The following is a 22476-nucleotide window of genomic DNA, read 5'->3' as shown; positions in this document are numbered from 1 at the left end:
TTTAAAACTCACTAAGTCTAGTACAGCTGCAATCAGCTGTGGGTCGGGAAATGAACCTGGCGCGCAGGTTTCGAGCAAAAACGACAAACGTAGCATGCCTAGTCGCACTGGTTCTATCGGTATTAATTTTCTCTCCTTCAACACTACCACTTCTGACTCTCGTGGACCATCACACATATCCGAAGAACTGCGTCGACTATAGTCAGCGGCTTCCTCAATTCCTCCAGCCTTCTTCTTACCTTTAACAATACCACCAAAGCGATTTAGGCGTCGTTCAACACGCCGTTTAGCGCGTTGTATTGAGCGTCCAATTCCGTCGCTGGTACGGCCCCTTTGTATCTTCAACGAAGCGTGGCGAATAAAAGTTGATGTAATTTCCGGATTAAGTGAACCGATTTCCAAGTCAATGGATGAAGCTTCTTTCGGAGTGCTGCGAAACCAACGCACCAGACCGCTCAAGCGACCAAGTGAATTCCGTTCCGAGCTTGATGTAGAATCGGAGAGCAATGCGCGTTCGCTGTGGCGCGGTGTAAGCGTTGGTCGCACACCGGTGGTGCGTCGACGAAAGTTACTCAATGGCGATTGACTGCTCTTGTAATGTTCTTCACAGGGTTCGGTCTCTAGCAGGCTCTGTTGGGCGAAAATTATTGAAACGTGATCTTGTGACAATTGAAAGCTTACCACAGCACAAGCTGATGAGGTACTACGCTTTTTCAGCAACAGCCGCCGCTGCGAGCGGTTATCATCATTAGGAATACTTTGAGCAACCTCTGCTTGTGGAATATGTCTAATGAAAAGGAAAGAAAATTTAATTCACATCTGAACACCCAGCCTGATATGCTCATACTTTATAACACGGGTTGTTTGTGCAATCGGACCCTTTTTATGCGGCCGCGGTGTCACCGCCAGTATACCACTTAATGCCACCAATCTAAACGGTCCACCATGCGCACCCTTCACATAGGTTATTAATTGACGTATATCGCTGTAAAGTGTTGAATTCTCAGGTGATTTAAGATCCTTAATTGCTTCGACAAAGCGCGTAACTAACGGCTTGAAAACGGCAGCAATCACCAGTGATTCCGGGCCGCCGCTGAGACCGCCGCTAAAATTTGTCGAGTAGCCGCCTTGGCCACCTGATGGGGACGTATCGGTGTTAACATTTTTAAATCCACCCGTGCGCTTATGTGCTATTATATTCATTTATACATACATACGAGTATACAACGAAGAGATTTGGTGTGTGTATATATTTCTCACAGAAGGAGCGTGACGAACAACAACAAGGGGATAGCATTATCAAAAACAAACTAAAATATTTACAGATAAAAAACACAAAACAAACACACATGGACCAGGCAAGGGGTTTAGTGAAAAAAATGGGGCCTGGAATTAAATAGCTAGAAATGCAAAGCAAATGCGGGATCAAAAATGAAAAGCGCTCACAAGAGTGAAAGGCAAGTTTTTGAAATATTTTTTAATAATTTATTTTTAAGATCTAAGTAATTTTTTACATAAGATAAGGTTGAAAAAGAGGTTGGTGTTAGCTATCATGCCAATCAGAAAATTTATACAAATTACAAGAAAAAATATTAGTTCATTTGTATATACAAAGTGACGCAAAATTAATCACCCTATCAGAAGATTTATAATTTTTGCAAATGACGTCTTACGTCAATCATATTTGTATATAAACAAACGAAATTGAGCGCGTAAATGTCAAAATAAAGATTTCCATATTCAAAATCATTTTTTTTTAGTCAAAACGTCCTCTAAAAACAAAATTGGATGATTCATTTTGCGCATCTACATATCTAATATATATAATAAGTATGTAGCCAAACACTGAGCTGCCTTTGTGAAAATATTAAATTATGAACATAATAATGCAAAAATTGAATTTCATGAACGTGGCTTAGTTCATAAAATTCAATTTGATATGAAAAAGTAACTAAATTCGGACGAGTCAAGGTTGGCGTGATAACGCCCGATTTACTATCGGTAAAAAACTACAATAAAATGATTCATCATCATCATAGCAATTACAGCTCGGCGTGAGCCAGTGCTTCTTTCGCAATCGCGCTCCATAAGACACGGCTCATCGCGTCGCTTCTTCTAGTATTTGTAAGGATCAACATCGTCTGCAAATTTTCTGGACGGCCTTCCACACTTTTTACTGCCCATAATAAGAGAGTTGAAGGTAGTTTTCGCAATCCTGCTATAGTTCATCCTGAGTAGGTGTCCAAACCTTCTCAGCCGCTGAGTTTTAGCGGAACGCACAATGTTTTGGCCTGATGTCAGCTGTTAGTAAAATGATTAGCCTACTTAAAATGCCATGGCTTTCAAGGCTTTCACTTTAAAAAGAAATCTCCCCATGTTAAGACAACCAAGTTTCGTTAAGATATCTGGATTTTTATTCAAATTACATTATGGAGCAATTTTTGGATTGTTGTTCAGAGCGTCCTGTATAGAATTCGTCTCCATCATCCTAATATAACGCTTTAAGTTTTTTCGAAATATGGTATGTATAAATCGAGTTCAAATGCCATTACTATTTGTAAGCAATGTTTTGCCAGAGAATTTTAATCCCCAAACTCTGTTTTTAAAGAACTTACAAGAAAATTAATTAAAAAGGGGAATGTTAGCAACCAAAATTTCCGTATATGGAAATAGGAAAACCTATTTAAATGTGTATTATTTTAACCACCAATGCCACTTCGATGAGTGCTACAGGACCATGTTTACAGCCTGTTGTGCCTCGAATTATATTTTATTTTAGTAAGATGATGGATTAGCCTACAATGATTGTCAAGGAGCAAATGCTTTTCGCAATAAATTCGGTAACGCCGTCTTGGCTGATTCGTGGCTGGATTGGCCATGAAATATGAAATGATTGAAAAGCTTTCCTATAGCTATTGCTGCCAGTCCAGTGCATTTGGCGATTAAAAATAGTTTCATCCAAACCGTATGTCGTTCGGAGAAGGAAGCATAAAACTACGTAATGTGACTACGTATGCTTCAGCAACGTTAGAACCTGAGCTTAGTGAAAGATAATAAGTGGAGGATTTGTACAATGCATTTCCCATTATTCAGATTTTATTTCGCTATAACAACAGGTTGCATAAGTGTTATATAACGCAATAACTTAACAAAATGTATAAATAATTTTTTATTATGAAAAAAGGATGAATAAAAAAACAAATTGTACTCTTTTTTTCAATATTGAACATTTCATTGAAATTGAAAAAAAAATAGCTACATATATGAAATTTGAATTTTTATTGAGCGAATTTTTGCCCACGGGCATTTAATATACATATATTATATTTTAAGGCAGCTCTGCTCTCGTCTCTTCGTATGCAAAACATGGAGTATAAAAACATGCAGGAGCTACTATTTTCACTAATGTATACTACAAAGGCATAAAAACACTCACTCAGTGGTGATAATAATGAACTTGGGTCCACACAAAATGCCACAAAAGCATGGAAGAAATCCACTAATTCATGCAAGTCGGATGTTTTAACCATTTCTTGTAGGTAGCGTTTAGTGCGTTGGCCAGCCTGCCGTAGTATCCGTGAAAGTATCTTTTGGCATTGGCTGCGCAGGAAATCTGCCGGTGGGCCGCGTACGCCTGTGTTGAGAGAAAAAGCAAAATAGCTAAAATACAGAAACTGCCACATAGATATCTATTTAATGCCACATACCATCATTGCAACCATTGTGACAGCCAAGTATCAACAACGCACGCTTTATAATACCCATCGATATTTCGTGCGCATGCTCGCCCAGCTTAAGTACGCCCATTTCCAGCAATAATTCACAAATATTCAATCCCGCTTCCAATACACGTTGCGAACAAATGGTCATATCACGTTTGAAGATATTAAAAACCGCCAACAAAACTATTTCGTAATCAATGCCGCCATCGCGTGTTATGTAAAAGGAGCTACCGGGTGCCTCTGATTCGTCTACGCCAGTGTAATCGATGTGTGAGTCGGTGTGCGAGCGCAGCATTTGGCCGCGGAAGCGACTTGTCGTGGCACCAGAGCCACCAACACCGCCGCCGCTACCACTTGTGCCACCTGCCACACCGCTAATACTACCTCCATTACTAAGTGCGTCCAACTGCGAGTCAATGGAGCCCTGCAAAACGACGGAACGGAAAGTGATTTATTATAGGCGTGGGGAAATAACAATTTATGTGAAGTGTGGATATACAAATCGGCGTTTACATATGAGCATGTGTGTGTATAAATTTCCGGCTTTTACTTACCTGTCGCTTAAGATAATCTGGTGACGGCGTAGGCGTATGTTCTGTTACGGTGATTATGGGGTTGCGCGGATAAAACGTCGAACGTGGGCCCGTAGATTGGGAGGGACGTATCGCTTTCGGGGGCTCTACATACCTGTAAAATCTGGTAATTTTGAACAAATGCAAAATGTACGCAATTAGTTGTGATGGCGTGATGTGCGGCAGTGCGGCGGCGATTATTGCATAAAAGTCCATTTAATAGGACTCTATATGGGTATGAGTATGTATCGGTCAAATAAGTGGGTAATGAGAAAAGAACGGACTAAAGTGGTGGGCGCAAAAAGCTGTGATTGGAAGCGCAAATTAGGCAAACTTTTGCAACAGTGCTAGATCACAATAAAAAGAAGTCTTAAATAGTGCCGAAATAAGAGTAAAAATATTTATATATAAATGGTAACTCTGCCGTGTTAAAGTATTAATAGCAATAGTAATTTTCTATTATTTTGTAATTTAATTTACTTAATGACACAGAATACTAGACCCGACCAGAGTTTCCAATATACTTATAGTTTTAGTGAAATGTAGAGAAGTGATTAATGGTTAAAAACAAACTGATTTTATACCCAACACTTTTCGGTTTATGTTCTGCAGAAGTGATATCTATCAGTGTGTAAGTCATAATACAATAACAAAATAATTTGGTAAATTCTGACAACTTTTAAAAACTTTTTGTAATATATATCGTCCCCTTAGTATTAAAATAGCCTATAAATTTTTTGATGTTTTGAGAAAATGAATTTCAAGCTTTTTGTCGAAAGTAGCTCTCACTCAAATCTCGTTATGTCTGTAAATATTTATTATTTTTTGACTGACGTTTTGACCCACTTTGTGGAACTAGAATTTGACAGAATTTTGACCACATATAAAATCGACAATGGAGAATCCAAAAATTCAATAAAAAAATAATAGCCTATGAGCACATAGGCTATTGTTATATTAAGGGGACGATATGTACTTTACAAAATTGTTGAATGAAAAAGAGTGATTCGCGAGTCAGTTACAAATTCTGAGTATAAAAATTAAAATTCCCAAAATTGCACACATTTTAAGTCGAACTACTGATACTGATTCTTGGACAAACACTTTTCTCCACACCGTGTAATGTGTTACAGTCTGTTGAAAACTTTATATGTGCACCAAAACGCCGCTTACAAGAGTATTAGCGAGATAAATGGTGATGTTGGTGCTGAGATTTATGGACGATATTTTGGGTATGAGATGTGTTAAAAAGTGGCTTGAGCCAAGAGTACTAAAGTTTTTAACAAAAATTTTCGCACTGCAGTTGTTAAAGAGTTGTTTTATTTGGTCCATCATTTTATCAAACGCATAATTGGGCTGCCAGACGTACTGATTTTTTGTTCTGAGTAATCTAATGCATTTAGTAGCTTACGGTTAAATACGAAATAAGCTTTAAGTGGTTTGTACATATTTTTATCGATAAGACATAGAACAGTAGATCAAACGTACAATCACCCCACAATGACGCTTTCAGATGAGCAGAAGCTTAAAAAAACTACAACTAAATCAATTCGAAATTAATGTGTTTTTCTTTTTTTGCTATGATATTTCGAATTATTTCCTTCAGATCAAGGGATCTTTTTGAGCGCACTGAAACGTTTGAGCAAAAATTTTGCGTCATAGGGTGTTGCAATTTTTGGCTACAAAATTCCATACTCGAATTTTTTGTAAAAATTCTGATTTAAAACTTTCATGCAAATTTGTTGCATTCTTATTTTAATTTTGCACAAGATTTTAAATTTCAACAACATGGTTTGTGTTGTAGTATAAATTATATTTTTATAAAAAAAAAATTAAATAAAAAATAAAACGAAACTTTGTGAATACAAATAAAGGCTCTTTTAAGGGGGGGGTAAGGGTTTGTATTTTTGAAAAAATAAAAAAATTTTTTTTCTCTTATCTTATTGTTAAACATTTCAAGAATATATTCCTAAAATTTTATGTCGATCTGAGCAAAAGTCTTGAAGTTATTGTTTATTTAGCCTCTTGTCCTTTATCAGAATATCTCTGGCAGCTACGGGTGTTTTTTAGCTTACAAACTTTCAAACGCGTTTTTCTCAAAACTGCTTTTTCAAAGTCCGTGTTCACTGTCATTTAAAAACTACTTGACCGATTCATTTCAAACTTAGTATACATTTTCTACATATAAAATACCTCCCCCCAACGTTTAGTTAACATTTTTTTTTAATTTAAGAGTGTTTTACACCCTCAAAATGGCGGAATTTTTTGCGGAAAATTGTAGTTTATATTTTAGATGGCCATAAAAAATTTTGAAGTGAAAAAAAAAATAATCAGAGAACGTTGGGGGGAGGATTTGATGATACTTTAACTAAATTTTAATGCTTTTTGATTTCAGATAATTTCCGACCGAGATATAGTGAACACCGCAAATTGTTTTTTTTTAAGACGTTCTGGGAAAAGCTTTGTCACCGGCTGGTTTTTCAAAATTTTCTCATAAAAAAATTACAGAATATTGTTAAAAGTATACTTAATAATATACAAAAGGTTTTAGTAAATTTGCTCAATCCACATTTAAAAAAAAAATTCACAAAAAAGATGTTTTTTTTACGCTGAAACCCTTACCCCGCCCTTAAAATACGCGCCTAGATGTTGATTTAAAATAAAACATGTACAATATCACTATTTTTATTTAAAATACGACTCTTAACCATTATATGTGAAAAATGACATACAATTTAAATGTTACCGTGAGCAAGTCTGGAGGTAAAATCCGCCAAACAATCGATTCATGAATGCCTAATTGTTGAGAACGTCGAGACATCGAACGTCCAGTTTTTGGTCTGTCAGTGCTTTTTCTATCTTCGACATGACCAGTTTCTTGAAAACAAATTAGATTCGGAAAAAATATCTGTCGGGATACAGGTTGTCGGGACACGAGTTGACGGGAAATATATTAGGATTCGGGTAAAGAAACGGGAATCTTCGGATGATTATTTCTACAACAAAAATACGAATTTTGTGATATGCCGTTCTTAAAGATTGACCATTTACATAATACCCAATGATCAGAAAGTACCGGGAATGTTTAAATCCTTCAAAATATGACCCGTCTGAAGCAACACACATGTGCCAACGTTTGGCCCAGTCCTCCATGCACCCCTGGTAGGCCGACGAAGGGATGGCCTTCAGCTCCTTCGTCGCATTCTCTTGAATCTCCTCTATCGACTGAAATCTCCTTCCACGAAGTGGTAACTTCAACTTGGGAAACAAAAAGAAGTCGCACGGGGCCATATCAGGTGAATACGGTGCTTGCACGTTGGTATTTACTTGGTGTTTGATCAAAAAATCCAGCACAATTTGGGCTCGGTGCGATGGCGCGTTATCATCATGCAAAATCCAAGAATTGTTTGCCCGGCCATTTGCGACGTACAGCATCTCTCAAACGCTTCAAACGGATAAATAATATTCTTTATTAACTGTCTGGCCCAATGGCAGGTACTCATGGTGCACTACGCCTTGGCAATCGAAGAAAACAGTCAGCATCACATTCCCGGTACTTTTTGATCATAGGGTAAGTTTCGATCATTTTAACGCGTTGTTCTATCGTGTAAAATTGTACATCTGTCTACTTGGCAAATGTTAAAGATGACATAAAAAGGGTACTGTCTAGAAATTATTCACTACTACCATCTTGGCGTCACTTTATAAAGTCTCTTAACCTATGGGGAACATATTTCGTTACATATACAATATTTATAGTATCGAACTAGTTTACGAGTATTTTCTCTATCTTTGAGTGTTGGGTATAAAATCCTTGGAACATAAATAAGCTATGAATTACTTGTCTACATACAAAAATTCTAAATAAAGTCTAGGAATGCAAAAAAAGTATAAGTATAGTGATAGGATTTTTAAAAGTCAAACCCAAACGTAACGAAAAACTAGTTCACTGTTTAAAGAAGACTCACCCGCTATCAAGAAGACAGCTTTGGACATATTAAGGTTAAGAGAAGAGTGCAAAGATTTAGTAAAAAATAGTACTCAAAAAGTCGGATTTACATAGAACTAGGTTTTTGGTGTAATTTAGTGAGTACTGTATCGAAAATAGTGCCGGTAAGTAGTTACTCAATGGAAGTTATGTTGGGTATATAAAAAATGTGTATAAATGGTGTTACAGCTGTGTGAAAAATGTTAAAAAGTTTGTATATCAAAACATAGGAATCTATCGTAATCTACATCTATATTTATAATACATACATACATATGTATAAGTAAAACGTTTGTGTTAGAAAAGTTTGTAGATATATAACAGTGAACAATTATTGGTATACCGTATAGCATAAGTACAAATTTATGTGTGAAAGTTTTGTATTAATTGAACAAGATTTAATAAATTTAAAAGATGTACGAATAGTTTTAAAAATCGTTAAAGCTCATCTACGGGGTGTGGGTTTATAGGCTCATTTAAATTGTATTGCAGGGTATAATAAGGGCACAAATCTATTAAGAACATAGCTGAATAAAAGAATATGCTAATATTAATTTATAAAATAATAATAGTTCTATCGAAAAACTTTAAACTATCAGCACTAACAGTTTTTGTAGAGTTGAGGCATTATTTTTCACTCGTGTTAGAAGTGCAGACCCTTCTGACTTTCTGCGTTCACATAAGATATGAACATGTCTTTCAGACGATTGATAGCTACAATTAATCAATTAAACGAAAGTGATCATCAATTAGGCACTGGGGCTATTCGAGAATGATTTATGTATATAAATCAATAATGCAAATGCGAATATTGTAGCAGATGATATCAAATATGGTTTCCAAACAAATAGTTTTAAACTATACTCAATGTGATTGGAATGCAAATATTAGAATTATAGTCATCGTGGATTTCTGACCCCATCAAATAAGGAAATAAGTTTTAAAATGTATGCACTAAAATAATAATGATAAATCTGTATACACCCTCTATTATAAAAAAATAACTTTCAATAAAATAAAATTAATTAATTAATTTCCTTTGGAACATTTTTGAAGTAGCAGATTGTCCATAGAATGGATTATCTCCAGAATACATAGAGAAAGTGATTTCATTAAAAATAATAAACAATCGTTTCTGAAAATCACTTAAATGGAATTGATGATTCCTCTGGTACTGTGTATCACATGAGCTGTACCATTGTCGTGAAAATTTAACAAATTTTTTGAAAAAAATTATTTATTCAGTTCTGAAAATTTTGATAAAGTTTTTTTTTGAACATTAAACATTTCTTTAATAATTCAGGATAAAAAATACTTAAAAAAATTCCTGTTTTAATTTTTTAGAATAATAAAATCTTTAAAAAGTTTTTTTAAGTTTTTTTTTTGATAAAGTTTTTTTTTGAACATTAAACATTTTTTTAATAATTCAGGATAAAAAATACTTAAAAAAATTTAAAATCTTTAAAAAGTTTTTTTTAAGTTCAATCATACTTTTTAAAAACATTTGTTTAAACAATATATTTAAAAGAAATGTTAAAATATATTGGGATACAATATATTTAAAAAATATTATATTATAATTTCGCGACTTATTCAGTTCTGAAAATTAAATATTTTTTATAAGGTGCGCAACTAAGTTCTCGCTGTTTTTTTGATGAAATGTCAATCATTGAAAGTATTGCCCATCCCTGACTACTACTTTTCCTCATCTTTCTGGTAGATCTCATATACCGTCGCGGTAAAACTGTTCATCTTTTGAGGCTATCCACGGATCAAGCCAATTTTGATGCCTTCATATGAATGGAACTGCTGGTCAGATAGACTATGTGCCATCGATCGGAACAGGTGATAATCGGACGGCGCAATATCTGGAGAATATGGCGGGTGGAGTAGCATTTTCCATTTCAGTGTTTCAAGGTAGGTTTTAACGGGTTTAGCAACATCGCTTGGAAATGGATTGGCGAGTAACTCCTAATACTGAAGCAAGCTCTTCTTGCGTTTGATACGGATCTTCATTGAGCAATGCCTCCAATTCAGCGTCTTCGAAGTTTTTGGCCTTCCTTTACGCGGACGGTCGCCAACATTAAAATCATCGTCTTTGAAGCGACGGAACCAATCTCGACACGTTGTTTCACCTAAAGCAACATTTCCATAAACTTTTTGTAGCTCTCGATGCGCTTCAGACGCCGTTTTTTTGAATGAAAGAGGAAAATCAACACATGACACCGCAAATGACGATTATTCGGCATAAAATCAGAGCTAAATCACTAATGTGTTGAAGCAGTTTGTTTACCATATATCTAAGCTTGGTTTATGACGTTTAGGTTATGTTAGAATCGACTAGCACACACTGCTGGCGGCAACTATTGACAAACAGGGGGGAACTTACAATAGTTGCGCACCTAAGAATTTTTTAGGTTACAAATTACTTACTTTTAATTGTCTTTTTAAGTTTTTGTCGCATAATAATTAAAAAAATATTATATACATATATGTGTTTTCTAGATTTGGTATTTTTTAAAATGAAATAACTTCGGTTCTTTTTAACATTAAAAACAAATGTTTGTAATTTTTTATAGTGAAATATACTTTAAAAGAAAAAATTTTTTTGAAAAGAATTTCATTTTTTTGTTAAATTTTTTTTTGGAAAATTTTGCTTTGTAGTTTTTTAAGATAAAACTCACTAAAAAATATACTTAAAAAAATTGAAAATGTTTTAGTGTTTGCTAATAGCTTCTCTGAACGTTTTCAGAATAAAATGAAAAAAGTTCTTTTCAAAAAGATTTAATATTTTTGTTAAAAACTTGTCTTGCCATTTTAAAAACACACTCTCTTTAGATTTTTTCTAATTTTCTTCATTAATAATCGAAACTATGCTCAGTAATCCCTGAAGGTTTCATAGTAGAATTTCCATAACTTCTTGAGTTATGTTGAAGTACATACGTGCAGCGAAGCAGTGAAAAATCAGTGCAAAATATGCTACTACTCTGACGTAGCGCTGATAGTTCGCTGAACGTCCGTTTACAAAACATCAAAGCGTCGCTACTTTGATTAGTAAGCAGATACGGGGTATTTTTTCTAATTGTTATTTATTTTTAATAGAGGGTGTATATTCCCTATGCTCCTAATTTAAGTATAACTTAAATATTTTTAAAGCAATATGTTGTTGCTGAATCATGAATCAAGTAAAAAGTCTGAGTGTAGTAATTAAATTTATAAAATAACTAATACAGGTACTTATTACTACAAGTAGTACATTTCTTATATAGAAAATGAGTAGTATATATAATTGAATTTATGTTGGTAGCGTGGAATAAGCTTCTCTATGAATGGTAAAATATATATGACGGATTATTCAATCATGGCCTGCAGAGTAAACACAAGTAATGATAAAATTGTGTTTTGAAATTCTAAAAATTTTGCGTTCTTATCTCAACCCTTTTAGCTGGTTTCGTGCTTTTTCCAAATGGTTGCCCTGTGAGCCAAAAAAGTATTTTCAGAAAAGGGTACATCCTCTCTTTTAATCTTTAATTTTGTAAAGGGTTTTCCAATAGCAGGTGTTAGGTGTTAAGGGAGATGATTAACCATTTTTTATGGTTATTTAATTTTTTTAATTATTTACAAGCAAATTAAGTCGCGCAGACTTGTTGATCTGCTCAGAAAAGCAACACTTAATTGGATGAAAAATCAATAAACAACAATTATCAGGCATGTTCTGAAAATCGCGCGATTTCAATTCGGATCCGAAATGGCAATTCGTACGATTTTGTTTTGGGTGTTCTGTAATTCGTACGATTTCATTTAAATTCGAATTTAAGTTCGAAGCAGCTGATTTCTCTTTGGCAATTAAATAAACCAAATGACAAAAGAATTCGTTGGCAAAAAATACGAAATAATTTCAAAATAAACGGATTTAATTAAAAAATTATCATGTTTTTTATGGCAGCTTATGTGTTAAACGAACAGGAGCAAGATTACCAAAGTAGAATAGATAGGCGGCGTTTAAGAGACCATTCGAATCCTCTCAGTGCACCGGATTCTACGTAAGATTAGAAATGGTTATACTTTGTGGCATTCATTAAGTTTTTCTACTTTAGATTTGTTTCCAACTATCGCCTAAACAAGTACGCTTTTTTAGAAGTGCTGAATGAAGTAAAATCTTTCGTCAAGGAAACGTCCATACCTATTTTATTAAAGCTGGCAGCAAGTCTTAGGTTTTTCGCAGAGGGTTCCTATCAACGTTCCGTCGGAAAGGATACAGATATTGCTATGGGTAGAAGCACAGTCTCAAAAATATTATCCGAAATGATCAATGCTTTGGAAAATGTTCTGTGTCCTAAGTGGATTAAGCTGAAAATGTCTGAAGAGGATTCTAGAAAATCAAAACTTCATTTTGTAGAAAAATTCGGTATTCCAGGAGTAATAGGGTGTATTGATGGAACACATGTGGCTCTGATTAAACCTTTTGAGAACGAGCATCTATTTTTTAACCGAAAAGGATTTTTTAGCATAAACGCAATGATTGTAAGAATGAATTTAAATTGTGTTTCTAAAATTTAAAATTTACTGCCTTTATTTTACAGATTTGTGATTTTGATATGATAATAAGAGCAGTAGATGCAACTCGGCCTGGTGCAAGCCATGACGCTTTCGTATTTAGTATGAGCAGTGCAAAACACTATTACCTATCGCAGTATGAAGCTGGTGACCGAGGGTCTTGGCTACTGGGAGATTCTGGTTTTGGTATAGAACCATTTCTACTGACTCCATATAGAAACCCAGGCCCAAGATCGGCAGGACACAGATTTAACCAGCAGCATGCAAAAGCACGTAACATCGTTGAGCGTGTTATAGGAGTATTAAAAAGTCGGTTTCGTTGTTTGAAAACTACCCTGCCATATACGCCGCAAAAGGTAGTGAAGATAATAAATGTTTGTTGCGCACTACATAACATATGTAGGAGTAATCAAATAGATGACATTGAAACAGAAACCGTATTAGAAAACAATCCAATTGATGAGGAAATTGCTGAAAATGAGGAAAACAGTAGTTTATATAGTGTTGGCAGAAATATTAGAGACTCTATTGCTAGAAATTTAATATTATGAAACATAAAATTTATTCATATTAAAAGTAAATATATACATAACAGTTCAATAAGATTCTTTTATATTTATCTTTTAGTCTCTATCTCAAGCATTTTAGTTTTAATATTAACTGTTTCCTGTTGCAACTGCTCCATTTTGAGGTAATGTCTTTGCTTTTGCTCTATACTTTGAGTCTTCAAGCGATTTTGCTCTGCCAGCAATTCATTTTGTTTCTCAACAGCACGACGAAGTCGTCGAATCTCTTCCCTTTCATCTTCCTGCGATTTTGCAATCTTGTGTTGGTTTTCGCAAATGTTATCTAAAGTGGTGGATATTTTCTCCATACAACTAGATTGCGTTGCCATACATGACTGAAGGCTGTCCTGCGTTGACACTCGTGGCCTTTTTGCAGCTCTCGGGGTAGCCACCGCTTCCCTACTTGTTTGGGGACGTTCTTCCTCAGATTCGATAGCGCTATTATTTTCTTCTGTCCCAAAGCTTCTAGAATGGCTTATGCCCTCAACGGCTGCAAAAATTCCACAAGTTCTTGCAACACATTCTTCGTTGCTCGTCAGTACATGCTTATTAAAGGGTCCACCTCCTGTTGCCCTCGATTCTAGATTGTTATGGGCAACCTTTTTCCGAATGCACCCCTTCCAGTCAGACCATATCTTGAAAAAAGACAACTCAAAAATATTTATTTTAATATTTGACTAAATACTTACTTTTTTCCATCCATTAACATCTTTTTGGGGCGGCCCTTCTGCATTTAGCAGCGTCGTTAGCTCTTTCCACTTTTCCTCAACAGCAACTCTGTCGCCCTTCGAAAAATTATTCGCCAAATCTGGATGAGATTCCATAAACTCGACTAAAATTAGCTCTTGCTTGGAGTTCTTATGTTTTCCCCTAAAAGTTTTTGAATAAGTTTTAAATATTTTAAATAAACACTTTTATTTACATAAATATATGCAGTTATTTTGAGTAAATACTCACATTTTGATAAATTTATTTCAACAAACAGTTTTAAGAATGTCACAAACCGCTAACGTTTAAGTTGCCGAAAATAAAACTGGAAAATTTTAACGATTTCGATTTCCAGAACAGGGTAAAAAAACGATTTGCTGATGTTCGAAAAAAAACGAAAACGGAACGATTTACAGAACATGTCAAACGATTTGAAAACGGAAAATGCGAAAATATTGCCCGAAAACGATTTGCAGAACATGCCTGTATATATTTATTATCGAGAATAATTACATAGATTGTAAATTTTTTTTTGTTTTTTTTAGTTAAAATTTCTTAACCCTAGAAGGCAATTCCGATTATTATACGCTAAGGCCCATATTCTTTATGCACTGTTTCCGACGTAAAACAAAAATTTGCATTTTTGATGTGCTTTGCTTTTGTTTATAATTATTGAATTTGTAGTTTTTGTCATAACATAAATTTTGATATGGGTTAAAATTCAAATTTTATAAAAATTCAACTTTTTTTGTAATAAAAATTAAATGTGTTTGTTTTATAAATAGATAACCTGGATGTGCTTATTATTTTTTGTACGAATTTTCGGGAAAATATTTGGCATTATTTCATTTTACACATTTTTTTAAGTTGTGGAATATATTCTGTAATTTATTATATGTCGCATGTGTTTTTTTACATAATTTTTTATTCCACGGGTTTTCAAGGTACGTTAGAACGTATCTACCGTGTGAAAAGAGTTGTGAGTACTTTTACATGCACCAATGAATTGAATAATCCGAAATGCTTCACACCGCAGGTATGCATGTACATGCCCTTATATGTATATGTTTGCATGTATGTACTTGTTTTTATGTTTACTAAAATGTATTAAATGTTAGCTCTACGTTTTATTAAAATATACGCGTAAGCGATTTACGTAGTGGAAAATTCACTCTAAATGTTACCTCAAACTCGGCATTGATTTTCCTTTGATGAGATTGCTGGCCGGCTCTCTGGTAATCATGGAAGCTGAGCGTGATAGCTTTTTCTCGCCGGTGTCTAGACTACGATGATATTCCTGGTGTAAAACGAAAGTACATACAAATCAGTTAGCCCATGTCTATCTACGTTTTTTGAAAATACGATAGTAATCAGCAAAAGCAATTGAACTTTGAATTCGTATATGTATAAGTATGTACACACAAATATGCATGTAAAGAGGAGGCTTAGGCTTTTAAGTTAGCTTAAAAAAGTGTAAACACAGTCTAAGAAACTAAGCAACAGCAAAAGGAGAAACTTGCTATTTTAAAAATTGTGCGCATATGAAATTTTTTAAAGAGGGGAAGTAACTAAGTAAATGGGATTTGTAATTTATAAATATGAATAGAATATAGAGGGGTGAGTAACGTTTAGATATTGAAAAGAAAGGCAGTAAAACAACAAAAAACTTAGTAAAGTTCAATCTTACTGCATGTTGCAGTGGTCTCTTGCCATTAACAGAGTTTGTATCTAGGCCTACTTTTTCAAGATTCTTCTCGGATTTCGAGAACATTTTCGTTTCAACAAAGGCGCGCAAATCTGCCATTTTAACGCGTTTCTTCTTCTCGCTACCACGACGCTCCGGTGTCGGACTGGGCTCTTCTGCAATCAAAAAGAAAACAAAAAAAAAAACGAAAAAAGAGGGAAAAATTAGTTAATAATCTACATAATTTCCCACTTGCTTCGTAGCTTACCAACTAAGCATGCTGTTATTGATGGTTCTGGTATCTCGATATAGTCCTTTGCCACGGAGCTACTGGGACTATCGCGACTATTGCTACCCGGTCCTTGGTACAGGGAAATCTCAATTTGTGGTATGGGTAGTGAATTGGATCGCTTGCGTGGCTGATTCAAGGTTATGGCTGCCTCCTCACCAATTTCGCTTAAGCTACAGTTTACAAGTGATATTTAACTATTGCGTATTTTATAGAGTTATGTTTTTTACCGATTGTACAAGTACTGTAGGCTCCAGAAAATACCCTCCTCCTGCCAATGCGAAATGAATAGACAACGCAGTACGGCCACGTCGAGGAATGTGGCCGCCGATACATCCACCCGCACACTGTCTGATTTATCCGATTCCGTCTCCTTCTCGACGGAGGCGCTGCGTTTCTCTTTTAACGATGCACCGCGCATCAATTCTTGTTGATCGAATTCAAATTTCGTTGCTGGATTATCCTTGTCGCGTGAGTGTACAGATTGGCGACTACCGCGGCGACTTTGCGATTGCTGTTGTTGTAGCAAACTGGCGTCGGCCTGTAGGAGAAATGTGTTGTTAGTATATCGGTTTCATAAGAATATTTATTCGGAAATAAATATGCCTACCGTAAAAAACGAGTTGTCCATTAGATGTGGTGCGGAGGGTAGCCGAAAAATTACTACACGTTCATCTTCCACACTTGAGGCCTCCTCGGGTATGGTTTCGGGAAAGGCGAATTCTTTAGGCGAGGACACCCACGAATTCTTCAGGAATGCATGCAATGATAGCACTTAGACTTGGCTGACATAGAAATATTTCATAAACTTACATCTTCATCTTGCCTTGTATGCTCCGATAGCTGACTCTGTGGAGAATCTGCTTTCGGCGAGGTTGCCACATCTACGTTGGACGATTGCTTCCCTAAATTTGGTTATATAGAATTTGTGTTCGTGCTTATAAAAGTACTTAATATAACTAATTATATACGCATTACACCTACGTCCGGGAAATACATCTGTGGATCCTTTCGGTGTGGGCGCACAAAGTAGATTACGCGCTTTTGGCTTTACAGGCGCGGTAAAGCAAGGCGCGCCCGGTGCCCGATTATCCCACATACCTTGCCACAATTTTATGCCATTTTCTAAGCGGAAATTTTGGAAATCTGACTCTTTTAAGTGATGTATAATGGGTGCGAACAAATAAACGAAGAGCTAGGTGAAGTAAAAAAGTAATATTTTCACAGCATTATGAAATAATAGAGATATATTTATTGTACCGTTATTGTGGGCACGGAAAACAAATATTGCTCTATCGATTTCTGCTTGGGTGAATCATCACCCAAAATTTCATTGCCTCCCTCGTCATCAGCACATTCCTCGGCGGCATAGAGCAATATCCATTGCATAGTATAGAGTAATTTCGTTTCGACTGGCCCGATCGCTTGCATATCCTTGACGCGATTGTGCAACAAAGCGGCAACGCAGTGCATTACGTGTGGCAGCGCTGCTTGCAACAGACGCCAGCGTGGTATGGCTCCCAATGCTTTGGTGAGCGGTGGCGACAAGCCGAATTGAATGTTTTGGACGAGTACTTTTTCGAAGGACTACAATGTTGGAAAGGATGCGAGAGAGGGATGTTTGCGAATGTATAATTTCAAAATTAAGTAATTCTATATAAATTCATTACCAAGAGTGCCCCCATTTAAAGTTTTCGTACATCAAAATACATATGTATACAATAATAGCAGCGAGATGTAGTACAAAGTTTTGACTTTTTATTATTTGTTTGTTTTTATCTTATTCTAAAAATGTAGTTCGTACTACAACAAAAAAAATTTGACGCAAGATTTCAAACTTTGTAAAAATATAAATAAATAAATCGGCCAACTACACTGAAAATGTTCCAGAATATTATCGACAATCCATTTTCGGGTCAGTATTTAGAAGAGCTTAGTTAAATATTTATGGAACACAGAGAACTACTGTTCAAGATACAAAACGTAATTCCAGAACTTATTAAAGAAGAATTAGGCAAAACCGTTGATATCTTTCCGGACGACGATCCGGAATTTGGTGAATACTTAAAATTGTAGAAGAAATTGAGGAAGAGGTAATAACGATTGTGATGCTATTGAAAAACTCATTCCCATAAAAAATTAAAAACCCACTAAAAATTATTTTCTGGTTTCTTGTTTTGTGCCAAGATAACTAACTTAAAAAATCGCCCATTGCTCTGTGAAAATCATATTCTAGGGATCAAAATAAGAAACTTTGCCGAAGGAACCATACCTCTAAAACGAATTCTGATGTCCCCCAATTTGGGTCGAACTTTTTAGTTTCTTTTCTCATGTAAAGCCCAAAAATGGTGATATTTTGAAATGATTGTATGGGGAACCCCCCAGGGGAGTTTCAGGGGGTGTGCCACTGGCATGGGTGGATCGGCCGTCCAAAGTTAGTGGGGGTCGGTCATACATTTGGACTCGATTGGAGCACTCTAAATGGGTCAAAATGGGATTTTTCGTTCGACCCAAATTGGGGGACATCAGAATTCGTTTTAGAGGTATGGTTCCTTCGGCAAAGTTTCTTATTTTGATCCCTAGAATACGATTTTCACAGAGCAATGAGCGATTTTTAAATCGACCCGCTCTAGCCGTCATACATATATAAAAAATATTGCTCATTGAAGATTTTAGTGAGCTGTGTTGCTTCTTCGACAAATTTGCATAGGATTTAGGGGGATATCAAACAATTTATAGTTTGGAACGTTGCCATTTTCTTATATTTTGCGTTGATAATTTTATAAAGGACACATGTGTTTTTATTTCAAAATGTTTAACTATTTGTGATAAGTGAAACAAAACGTATTTTGGCTTAATTTTTCAGAATAAACGTATTTAATTTTGTTTTTCAAGGCGAATCTATTAAAAGTGGTAGCAGTAGGCCAGCTGATTGGTTTTTACTTTCGACGTGCCCATTCGGATGCCAGCACAGAATTGAATTAGGAAACGTATTATTTATATGCAAATTTTTAATTTGAAAATTGAATTTAATATATGTGATGAATTTAAATTCCCAAGTTATTATTCACATTTTAAAATAATTTCAACATGACAAATAAATTGATTAATTTTTTCCGTTTTGCCTTAACAAATAAATCACTTCTTTATTTTCTACTTTGTAATGAATTCGTCTTGCTGATTCCAATAGATTAAGCTTACGACTTTCAAATACTGCGGCGGTAACAGTTTTTTTTGACGGCCGCCGTAGCCGAATGGGTTGGTGCGTGATTACCATTCGGAATTTACAAAGAGATCGTAGGTTCGAATCTCGGTGAAACACCAAATTAAAAAAAACATTTTTCTAATAGCGGTCGCCCCTCGGCAAGCAATGGCAAACCTCCGAGTGTATTTCTGCCATGAAAAAGCTCCTCATAAAAATATCTGCCGTTCGGAGTCGGCTTGAAACTGCAGGTTCCTCCGTTTGTGGAACAACATCAAGACGCACGGCACAAATAGGAGGAGGAGCTCAGCCAAACACCCCAAAAGGGTGTACGCGCCAATTATATATATATATATATATATAACAGTTTTTTTGGCAACTATACAAATTTAAAACTTTTCTAAAATACCACAACCTATAAAAGTATCATAAAACCCCTGTTTCAAGCCATGAATTGTAGTCCTCATTATTTAGCTATTTAAATGTAAAATCGACCATCGTAGCCGATTGGGTAGCGGACAAGATTCCAAACCCATGCTGAGCGTGTACCTACATGCTTGGAACAACAACAAGATGTACCCCACAAATATTGTTTTGTTTTCAAACATACTCACATACTCACATTCTACATTTGTTTATTTTGAGAAACAAGAAGCAATACAATATGATAAAATAAGAAACGGCATATATCAGTATCATTTAGTTTAATTTCAGTTTCATACATCACACCAACATTTTTATAATTTTTTTATATCAAAGTATAGCTCATTGTCTTACAAAAACCACATGAATCCAAATTTAAAGTTGATACAAAAAATAGAACAATTTAAGCCCAACTAGACAAATTTTTTGTATGCAGTTTTATAGCTTATTAAAATGTAGTATAATAAAGTGTAAATTAAAATCTGTTGAAGAATTCTGTTTATTAATTTTTAATTTTTATTATTTTTTTCCTTGACGGTGTTGCGCATTTTATGCGTAAAAAAAAGAGGAAAATAGTCAAAACTGGTCAAATTGATGGTGCGATATCATTTAAACGGGCTGTGCCTGCTTTTAGGGTAAAGCAGAAAAATACAATATAAATCTAAATATTTTTGAAATTCATGGATGAAAATTCAGGTCTATCGAAATGATTTATAGAAAGGGATAAATTTGCAGTGAAATCATTGTTAGTCGTCTACGACGTTTTCATTGGATTAGCTGAAAATAAAGATTCGACAGCTTCAAGGGATTCAAAGGGCTTCTGAATATTTTCCATTTCACCTTTTCAGAAGTTTCCTTCCCCATTAAGAAAAAAAGCTATCATTGCGAAACTCATTGCGCTTTTTTTAATAAAATACGAGTCTTTAACCACTAGGGTAGATGCAGGCAAAATTGCCAAAATGTAAACATTTCTTCTTTGTTATTTTTAAGTCATGAAATGCCGTAAGTTAGGTTGTTAAAAATAGTGGTCGAAAAATGTCAGTAAAACTACATTTTGTATTTTATCCAGATATCAACTTTATAAATGGTGCCTACAATTCACAGAACGAACTGATTCGAAAAATTCACTCATAATAAGGACACTCTTAGCATAAACTCATATTTATTACCTTGCAAGCTTCTTTCGATTCCTTTTTAGTGAATTGCATTCAGAAAGAAAATAAATTTATTAGTTTTAAAAATTAATTTTTAGTTGTAAACAGAGGTGAGATTTTAAACGCAATCAAAATCTAAATCTTAATCCATATGTATGAGTAAAAGAACGTCTACTTGTACAATTAATCAGAAAAATTCCATGCTAAATAAAAATGTTATAAAAGTAGTAGGCTCAAATAACTAGGATATTATACATATTCATAAATCCATTTAAAAAGTGAAATAAATACCTGTTTATCACTTCTTGTACGGTAAGGATTACATATATGTTTAAGTACATCTATTTTTTTTGTTTAATATAACTGCATACATACGTAAGCATATTGTATTTACATGCAAACAAAAACTTATCTGAAACACATTAAAAGCAATGTATGAACTATAGAGGCCGTTTTGCTATAAATTAATTTCTTTTATTCAATAATTTAATAGCTTGCTATTTTACATTTCTTTCCCTAGTATTTTATAGTATGAATAGTTTCTACTGCAGCTTACTTTGGGTTATCTGCCGCTAGCATTGTGCACCATGCATCAGCCAAAAGCACTCGTCAAATACCTATATAACCCAAACCCATTTCGAACCCATCTTATAGATGACTAGATACGTAACTCTCTCATTTTATATGAGAGCGCACCCAGGAACTACTTTGCGCACTTGGCAGACTTCCAATCTCTGGGCTGCTGAACAGCTGATAGATGAAATGGCGTGCCTGCAGAAATGAGGCGCCAAAAATATTGGGTATGGGAATAAGTTTCCGCCCTCGTAAAAGAGGTGTCGCTGCTGATACTATTTTTGTGTTCGCTCTAGTAATATACTGGTGATGTGAAGGTGTATATGTATGTGAGGACTTGATCGCAGTGGTTGACATTCGTTTGAAGCGTAAATATCGTATTTTATCTGACGTCAAAAATGTCGACGTTCGTCCCGAAAAAACAGGATTTGCGGGAGTCTTGCTTCATTATTACGTTTTAAAGAAAAGTGTACTTGAAACGTTCGTCTACATCAAATACAATTTCCAACGTGGCAATTTCGACGTGAGTATAAAGATAGCGAAGGGACACCGAAAAAATTCTAAGATACTCTACTATGGTACAACAATTATTACATGAAGACGTATGTCGAACCCCTGATGATATTTCTAAAGAGTTGGATGTTGACAGATCAACCGTGGGTCCAGAAGGCAGGTAACTGCGTACCACATCAATTGAAGCAGACGGATATCGAGAGACGTTTGGTGACGTGTGAACGGCAGAACGTGCTTTTTGAACGGCAGTTTTTCTGTATAGCAGAAATTCTTACTGTAGGCCCTTTTAGTAAGAATTTTTGCTATGCCCAAAAACTGCCGTTCAAAATTGAAGTGATCACTTCTTTAGCCTGATGTCTGATGATGGAAATATCGTAGGTACTACTCCTAGAGCACAGTATGAAATTTTTGCACGGCTAGGGTATAATCTTTTCCACGTTGATGGGCGGACTTGTAATATGGCATGCAAGGTCGTCAGATTTAAACCTTCTAGATTCCCTTTTTTGATGATATTTAATATTAGTC

The 22476-nt window shown here is 35.1% G+C and overlaps 2 protein-coding genes across 6 annotated transcripts in view; one reads left to right on the top strand and one right to left on the bottom strand.

The window, feature by feature from the left end:
- Positions 1-22476, bottom strand: part of LOC129252891 (protein unc-80 homolog) — a 48309-nt gene that overhangs the window by 19425 nt on the left and 6408 nt on the right. For 2 of the 5 annotated variants that reach the window (XM_054891040.1, XM_054891041.1), the window contains exons 4-18: positions 20881-20901; positions 17347-17673; positions 17071-17281; positions 16900-16991; positions 16697-16834; positions 16317-16627; positions 16066-16259; positions 15801-15973; positions 15298-15410; positions 8889-8996; positions 4277-4418; positions 3708-4146; positions 3437-3634; positions 848-1136; positions 13-787 (exon numbers count right to left, since the gene is read on the bottom strand). In XM_054891040.1, coding sequence (XP_054747015.1) covers positions 13-787; positions 848-1136; positions 3437-3634; positions 3708-4146; positions 4277-4418; positions 8889-8996; positions 15298-15410; positions 15801-15973; positions 16066-16259; positions 16317-16627; positions 16697-16834; positions 16900-16991; positions 17071-17281; positions 17347-17673; positions 20881-20901 — 3531 coding nt within the window. Of the gene's footprint in view, positions 1-12; positions 788-847; positions 1137-3436; positions 3635-3707; positions 4147-4276; positions 4419-8262; positions 8281-8888; positions 8997-15297; positions 15411-15800; positions 15974-16065; positions 16260-16316; positions 16628-16696; positions 16835-16899; positions 16992-17070; positions 17282-17346; positions 17674-20880; positions 20902-22476 lie in introns of all 5 variants that reach the window. The other 3 variants (XM_054891043.1, XM_054891044.1, XM_054891045.1) reach the window with 3 other exon arrangements.
- LOC129252893 (putative nuclease HARBI1) lies at positions 12200-13023 on the top strand. The gene is made up of 2 exons (XM_054891047.1): positions 12200-12325; positions 12380-13023. The coding sequence occupies exons 1-2, from the start codon at positions 12213-12215 to the stop codon at positions 12840-12842; spliced, it is 576 nt and encodes a 191-aa protein (XP_054747022.1). The 5' UTR covers positions 12200-12212; the 3' UTR covers positions 12843-13023.

This window comes from Anastrepha obliqua, chromosome 1 (genome assembly GCF_027943255.1).
Source record: "Anastrepha obliqua isolate idAnaObli1 chromosome 1, idAnaObli1_1.0, whole genome shotgun sequence".
Classification (NCBI taxonomy): Eukaryota; Metazoa; Arthropoda; class Insecta; order Diptera; family Tephritidae; genus Anastrepha; species Anastrepha obliqua.
Note: the sequence above shows the minus strand (reverse complement) of the source record. Positions and strands in the feature narration are given on the sequence as shown.